This window comes from Pyrus communis, chromosome 16, assembly GCF_963583255.1.
Source record: "Pyrus communis chromosome 16, drPyrComm1.1, whole genome shotgun sequence".
NCBI classification, from domain to species: domain Eukaryota; kingdom Viridiplantae; phylum Streptophyta; class Magnoliopsida; order Rosales; family Rosaceae; genus Pyrus; species Pyrus communis.
This window is the reverse complement of record NC_084818.1, coordinates 18,603,192-18,611,137: the sequence shown is the minus strand read 5'-3', so window position 1 is coordinate 18,611,137 and position 7,946 is coordinate 18,603,192. Positions and strand designations below refer to the sequence as shown.

Sequence of the window (7,946 nt, the reverse complement as noted above, 5' to 3'; positions counted from 1 at the left end):
ATTATTAATGTTGTAACTTAGACGATTTTTTTTTTTTATATTTTGGTGTCTAAATTTATAATTTAATATTTACTTACACTTAACTAGATAATTTGCTTGAATTTGTGGTTGAATGTGTTGGTATTGAAAGTAGAAGATTCCAAATGTATTTTTTTTAGTTAGAGTTGTAAACCGACATAAATCAAATCGAAATTGATGTGAACTGAACCGTATAATTTTAATAATAAATTTAAGTAAAACCACATCAAACTGAAGCGTTGATATTTTATAAATTCCAATTCTGGTTTGAGAGAGAACTCGAGCCGAACTGGACCGGACCGTATTCACGCAAAATGTGATTATGCAAGGATAGAGAAAGACGACTCCCGAAGGTGCGCACTTTATTTCCGTTCACGCACTCAAATCACATTAGCGTAGCCTGCCTACGTCATCATCAACAGTACCTTCCTACCCCTTCTCCCTAAACCCCGCGAGAGGAGAGACCAGCATTCCGTAATACCAACAACCAAAATCTTCCTCTTCCTCCTCCGCCTCCGCCTTCTCCTCCTCCTCCGTCATTCTTATTTTTAATTAATTCCTTGCCTTCAATCAACAAAAATTAGCATTTACCTGAATTCGTAATGGCTCCGGCTACCACCTCCTCGGCGGCTGCGGCAGCTGCTCCAGCTCACCGTTTTATTCGCTTCAACCGGAGGACATCGGCGCCGCGCCAGCCTTCGCCGCCTGGGTCGCCGCCGAAGAAGAAGATGAAGTCCATGGCGGAGATAATGGCGAAGGCTAAATTCACGGTGGTAGAGAGAGGCGATTATGGCGACGTTACCTGCGAGCATTGTAGGTCGGGTGACCGATCCGACGAGCTGCTTCTTTGCGATAAATGCGATAGAGGCTTCCACATGAAATGCCTCAGGCCTATCGTCGCCATTGTCCCTATTGGATCATGGCTCTGCCCTGCCTGCTCCGGACACAGACGAGTAAGAAGTAGGGGATTTTTATTTTTTATTTTTTTCTTTTTGTGGAGTTACAATTGCATTCATGTTCTTATTTATAAGTTTTCATTTTTTTGGTTTTGGTTCAGGTTTCTCGCAGAAAAAAATTATTGATTTTTTCCGGATTCAGAAATGTAGTGATCGTGACCCCAAAGACGAATGTGCTCCTCCTCAAGGTAAATTCCGGTACATTATATGGTACTCAATGGTGATTGTGGTTTTCGTGGTTGCGATTCCCATAGGTTTCCGTTTTGTGATCATTATATTTGTTAATGCTGTTCAAAGCTTCATGAAAATTAAAGACAAGGGAAGACATTGGATTCATAATGTTTCTATGATAGGGAGTTCAAAATTAGAATGTGAGAACACGATGAAGATCTAAACAAGATTGAGTTTAGAGTTGACAAATTAGAAAAGCTTTCTTGGTATACCAGTGATGAAAAGCTTAACTTGTTAGAACGCCAGTTAAACATTCTGTTATACTGATTCTAACAAAAACGTCATAACATTTCTCAATGACTTATTAATGGTATGTGTACTTTGATGGAATGCGTATTGAAGTTATCCCGATTCTAACTTCGATGGAATGGGTATTGAAATTATCCCGATTCTTGGCATACATGCGTTTACTAGAGCATGGGTATTGAAATTATTCTAATTACTGACTTCCACTGTGTTTACTTTACTATAACATATGGAACTGAAAAGAAAATGTGGGTTCCACATTAAATTCCTTAATCTAATGCCTGACAAAGTAGGAATCATATCAGCTAAGGCGTTAGTTGATCCCACACCAATTCCTTCTTTCTCTTCCAGTTCACGACTTCTCCCATTTCAAATAGGTAAACATGCCATCGATGTTTTTGGTAACACATAATGTCTATTCGTTATCACTCCTTAACAAGTCCGATAAAAGTCATTATTGTCCAAATGTAGATTCTCTAATGTTAGTTCATTAGTAACTAAGCAATAAATCCATGTTCTAGTAGTATCTCGATTGTCAGGTTTATGTAAAACTATTAACAATGCATGAACTTAATAGTATTAGTTTGGAGTTAAGACTTTGGCTAAGATTTTGCTCAAAGTCGTAACTACAATAATTAGAGTACTTGTTTATGCATACATACTGATGTAGTGCAAAGACATAATGTGTGCTGCTTAAAACATTATCAGATATATTTTCATCTTAAGTTTAGAGGTGAGTTGTGTGATCTTGGATTAGAAACGGAGATTTTCCATTTAGCAACAATCTGCTATATTCACTATATAAGTTTCTTTTACTCATGCATAACCCTTAACCAATGTATGAACTGCTCTATGCAAGACAGTCCTTACTTGATATATCAAAGACAAAAAGGAATGCTTTCTTTTGTGTGCTATCTCCATCCAGAACAATTTAGCAAGGAAATTAAACGTTCTTGTAGCTTTCTGTCATATATGATACTTTGTCTGGCCTCTGAATTAAATTTCATGTAACTTGCTGATGCTACTTTTTCAAAACTGCCACTCTGTGGTGAACATGTTACAGTGCAGATTCTATATCATTGGTCCATTTTCTGTTAAAATGAACCAGAATAATATGTTAATTATATGATTTTAGTCCATTTTGTGTTAAAAAATATTACTCAATTAAGCTGGAAGTCTCCATGTTGTATTGAGGACGTATCACATATCCCCACTTTATCCAAAAGGAAACCGTATGTTTTTAACGATGTTTATCCAATATCCTTGTTCATGGTTGCATACTCACATTTAATAATTACCTGTTGAAAAAAATTAAGCACTTATAGGAAAGAATGGAAAAGCCCTTTTAAGTATGTAAGATTGTTTTACCAAACATATTGAAACATTTTAATATTATATAGCGATTAAATTCCCTCAGTGCATCCAGCACATTAGAAATCTAGTGGTTTATTGTTTCTCATAAAGCCCTCTTTTCTTTGTTCTGATCTAATAGTAGAATCTATTCCCATGTTCTTGCAAAATAGGACGTGAAAAGAGAATAATTAAGATCATTACAGCGTATCTTTTTAACTGTGAAGCAATATATAGGAGTGGAAAAAAATACCATTATGTGCCTATGAGTGTTGAATAATAATAATAATCGGCACTCGTGGAATGTTACAATATATTTGACAAATTGCAGTTCACAAGTTTATTAGTGCAGGGTATGAAATGCTGAATGAGATCATTCCACTTAGTGAGAAAGAAAGTGCTAAGTTGGTGGGCTTTTCTGTTTGTGCATGATTAAGGTTTCTGTACCGTTTGTAACAAAAAGGCCAAATTAGGAATGAAATTAAGCCAAATTAGGAATGAAATTAATTATGAAAATGGGCTATGATTGAAGTGAATGGTGTTCTGATACAGAAACATTGTCACTCACAACCTTAACTTATTACTCTAACAACACACTAGCATACATATTTAAAACACGCATCCAGGTAACCTAGAAGGACAGTTTTGTTTGCTAACCATCTCCATTCTCTACTCTTAATTGTATAGTCTTCTTCTATGAGCTATTCAGGGCTATCAAACATGCATTTCTTTTATTGCCAGGTTTATTTATTCTTATGTTCAAATCACGCTACTAAAATTTTGGAGGCAACGCCCTAAATAGGAATCGTTGTAACTCTTGTACTCTTATGTTTGTATAGGTTATGCTGCGTACAATATTTGACCTTTTCAGTGAATTGTTTTATGTGGTATGCTGTTGCATAGAACAAAGATGTTAGGTTGTTTCTCTCTTGCATCATGCAATAAATTTTAAAATTGATTACTGTGCTTATTTTGTTTGCTGACTTGGTTGTTATTGTTTGAATAGATGCCAGAAAACGCCGGAGGCGTTCAGGATCATTAGTGTTGCAGAAGAGAAGAAGAAGAATACTTCCATTTGTTTCATCAGAAGATCCTGCTCAAAGGCTGAAACAAATGGGTTCCCTGGCTTCTGCTTTAACAGCATTGCACATGGAATTCAGTGACGATCTCGCTTACATGCCCGGAATGGCTCCAAGATCTGCTAATCAGTCCAAGTTTGAAGACGGTGGCATGCAGGTTTTCTATCCCTTATTCTAGTTTCCTCAAGATATATTAGTTGCCATTTGTAGGGCCAACTGATTATCAACTCCATCATGTGATTTAAGTACTGGCATTTTTTCTATTAGATTCTTTCCAAGGAAGATACCGAGACATTGGAGCTTTGCAGAGCCATGTGCAAAAGAGGCGAATGCCCTCCTCTTAAAGTAGCTTTTGATTCACGCGAAGGGTAACTTATCTCATAGTACTTTGTGGTGCCCTCTTCTTACAGCATTAATCTTTAATTAATGTGAAGGGTAACAATATCTTAAAGGGAACTTTAACGAAAAGCTCCCGGTATTGTTTTCTTTAACGAAAAACTACATTTTAACACTAAAAAGTCAATTATGGTACTATTCACTTTACCCTTTAGTTTGTCCTTATCGTTAAAACTCAAAGTTTTCAAGCCCTTTTTGTCCTTACAGTGCCCTCTTATATAACCTTCTTATTCTTCTGAAGACTGAAGGTCTTTATTAGTTTTGTGGTGCATTGAACTATAGGGTCAATTACTGCAATGGTCCCTAAACTTGTAATCGTGTTTCATTTTTGTCCTTGATCCTTTTATTTTGTTGTATATCGTTTTCAAACTGACTCTCAAGTAGCATTTTGGTCCTTTTTATTAACTCCATCCATTTTCTTTTAACTTCAGGGCAAATGTATTGTGAAAGTAGTTAAAATGATCAACGTACAAATCTGAATTGTTGAATGGTCACTTTTTCGTATTTGATCGATCCATTGTCAATTTTTTCTTTATATGCTGTCAATTTTTTCGGTATGTTGTCAATATTTGATTTTGATTAATTCAGCAATTGGGATTTGTAAAATGATAATTTCAATCAATTTCCCAATTACTGAGAGGGGGTATATCTGGATCTTTCCCACATAGGAGCTTAGGAAGGACATGAAATTTTTGTTCTTTTCTGTTTTATTAAAGTTTTTGGATGCAAAAAGTCCTATTTCCTCCTAAATATAACAGAAAAATGGATTGATTTAACGGAAATGACCAAAATGCCACACAAAATTCAAAGATGAAAATCAAACACGGGATCAAGTTCAGAGACCATTACTGTAATTAACCCCCGAATTATATATGGTACCTGCATATTGATTAGGTTCGTGTTGAATTTATTCATTTATTTTTATGTAGTTTTACAGTAGAGGCTGATGAGCAGATGAAGGATATGACTTTTATTGCTGAATACACGGGTGATGTTGATTACATTAAGCATCGGGAAAATGACGATTGTGACAGTATGATGACCCTTCTGTTAGCAACTGAACCATCTAAAAGTCTTGTCATCTGCCCTGATAAACGCGGAAACATAGCTCGATTTATCAACGGCATCAACAATCATACCTTGTAAGCCTAATGTCTTTTTCTTTCTACTACTTGTTTGTGGCCTCCAATGAACTTCATATGATAAAACTAGATATTTCTGTGTTCAGATGTATTGGATTGAGCGTGTCTGCATCCACTGTGCTTAAAATGTAACAACTTTTGTGCAGGGAAGGAAAAAAGAAGCAGAATTGTAGATGTGTGAGATACAGTGTTAACGGTCAATGTCGGGTCTTTTTGGTTGCTACTCGTGATATTGCTAAAGGGGAGAGGCTATATTATGACTATAACGGATACGAGCAAGAATACCCTACTCAACATTTTCTCTGAGCCGTTCTTTTAGACGTTATAGACGTTAACGGCTTCCATCTAGCAATCCCAATTCGGATTTTATTTTGCTCCTAATTCTTCTTTGTTTTTCCTCTTTCAACCTTTCACTTGTCGTTCCAATTTTCTTCTAGTTTTTCCTTTGACCCGTTCATTGTAATTCCATATTAGAGCTGGCCCATTATTTGGCCCTCGGATATAGAATTATAGAGTAGGCCAAGGAAAATTTTTCTTGGTAGTCAAGCAAATGAAAGGGGTTTTATCTTTTCGGAGTATAACTGTGGACATCGAAATTTCGGTGAAATGAATGTTGACCAATAATTAAAATTTCAACACTCACGTGTCACATAAATTTTACATGTAGCGTGTGACTCAATGAAAAATCGAAATAAATTGGAAAAGTCATCAAATAGGACACGTGTCATTACTTGGCAGAAATGATTTATTTCATCTGATTATTTAAATCCAAAAATCAAGTTTTGAAATTCTATAAATAGGAAGCCAAGGCATTCATTTAGGGGGAGGAAAAAAAGGAAGAAAGAGAGAAAGAAAGGAAGAAAGAAAGAAAGAAAGGAAGAAAGAAAGAAAGAAGGGAATTTACATCACACCAAAACCTTGAAGCCTTGAAACTCTAAAGCTCTCAAGCAAATCCCGAAGGATCAAGAAAACACTCTTCGTTCTTCGTCAAACCCTCCTTCAAGGTCAAGCCCCAACGGCCCTTGAAGAACTTCCGCCGACTCAAGATCAAGCCCCGACGGCCCCTTGAAGAAAGTGTTCATCATCCGTTCGTCCTAAGATCAAGCCCCAACGGCCCTTTGGATCAACAACCTCAACAAATCCACACATCCAATCAGTCTTCAAGATTAGGCCCAAAAGCCCTTGAAGATCCGCTCATCCATCAACCCTCAAGATCAAGCCCCGACGGCCTTTTGAAGAAATCCATACACTCAGTCTTCAAGATTAGGCCCAAAAGCCCTTGAAGATCCGCTCATCCATCAACCCTCAAGATCAAGCTCCGACGGCCCCCTTGAAGAAATCCATACACCCAGTATTCAAGATCAAGCTCAAAAGCCCTCGAAGATCCGTTCATCAACTGTTCATCCCTAGATCAAGCCCCGACGGCCCTTTGGATCAACAGCTCATCCACAAACCTACACCCTACGAAGATAGAATCAGAGGATCAAATTACAAAGAGATTGTAACCCCAAAATCATTAAACACAAAAAGATATTTTGTACACGGTATTCTTGTTTCTTGTTTCAGGAACTTTTCGTGTTTACAAATTTGGCACGCCCAGTGGGACAATCTCTACCTCTCATCTCTATCCTCCAATCATCGAAAAACGCAAATGGCATCAAGAAAGGATCAAGCTGTTCCTGCAATCAAAGCAAAGAACAAAAACATCATCGCCGCAAGTGGTGATATTTCGGGCATCGTAACCCGAAGTAAGGCAAGAGCTCTTTTTGCCGCGGCTTCCGCCCCTGCATTGACTCTGTCAAAGGAACAAGAGCACCTGAGGTACGAGCCTGTGATCACCCTAGCCTCGCTAAAGGCATCAAGGGGGGAAAGCCCGAGGAAATACTCAGAGTCCCTACTCTCCGACGCTGATTCGAGCGGCAGTACAACCATGCAAGTTATGACCACTGGAGCAACTTCAATCGAGGAGCAGCTAGCTCAGATGAATGAAGCAATCGCAAAGCTCACACGGACTGTGGAGGAGAAGGACTTGCAGATTGCCGCACTTGTCAACCAACTAGATGCGCTGCCCGACGTGAAAGTCGACCCAAATATTGGCCTATTAAAGAAAGAAGACGACGAAGAAGAGGAGCCACCAGTGGAGAAAGTTGAAGAGAAGCCAAAGCTAGACCAAGAAACGGCATTCATGGGATCTCTCTCTATCCAGCAGCTACAGGAGATGATCGCAAGCACTGTCAAGACACAGTACGAAGGAAGCTCGCATGACTCCGTACTGTACTCAAAGCCTTACTCCAAGAAGATTGACGCTTTGAAAATGCCAAGGGGTTATCAGCCCCCAAAATTCATGCAGTTCGATGGAAAAGGCAACCCGAAGCAACATGTCGCCCATTTCATTGAAACTTGCAACAATGCTGGGACAGAGGGAGACTACCTCGTCAAACAGTTCGTGCGTTCGCTGAAAAGTAACGCTTTTGACTGGTACACTGACCTCGAACCTGAGTCTATCAACAGTTGGGACCAGCTAGAAA

At 38.3% G+C, this 7,946-nt stretch overlaps 1 protein-coding gene across 1 annotated transcript; it reads left to right on the top strand.

Annotated features, from left to right (window-relative positions):
- Nucleotides 1–426: 426 nt before the first annotated feature.
- On the top strand, nt 427–5,999 carry LOC137721455 (probable Histone-lysine N-methyltransferase ATXR5). The gene is made up of 6 exons (XM_068460551.1): nt 427–978; nt 1,076–1,162; nt 3,808–4,037; nt 4,148–4,248; nt 5,206–5,418; nt 5,565–5,999. Exons 1-6 carry the CDS (start codon nt 621–623, stop codon nt 5,722–5,724), a joined length of 1,149 nt encoding a protein of 382 aa, XP_068316652.1. The 5' UTR covers nt 427–620; the 3' UTR covers nt 5,725–5,999.
- Nucleotides 6,000–7,946: the final 1,947 nt, after the last annotated feature.

Excerpts from the sequence above, each read along its gene's own strand:
- LOC137721455 (XM_068460551.1), top strand. The coding sequence starts at position 621 with ATGGCTCCGGCTACCACCTCCTCGGCGGCTGCGGCAGCTGCTCCAGCT. Across the intron at positions 1,163-3,807 it reads CGAATGTGCTCCTCCTCAAG|ATGCCAGAAAACGCCGGAGG; the intron begins GTAAATTCCGGT and ends TTGTTTGAATAG. Across the intron at positions 4,249-5,205 it reads GCTTTTGATTCACGCGAAGG|TTTTACAGTAGAGGCTGATG; the intron begins GTAACTTATCTC and ends ATTTTTATGTAG.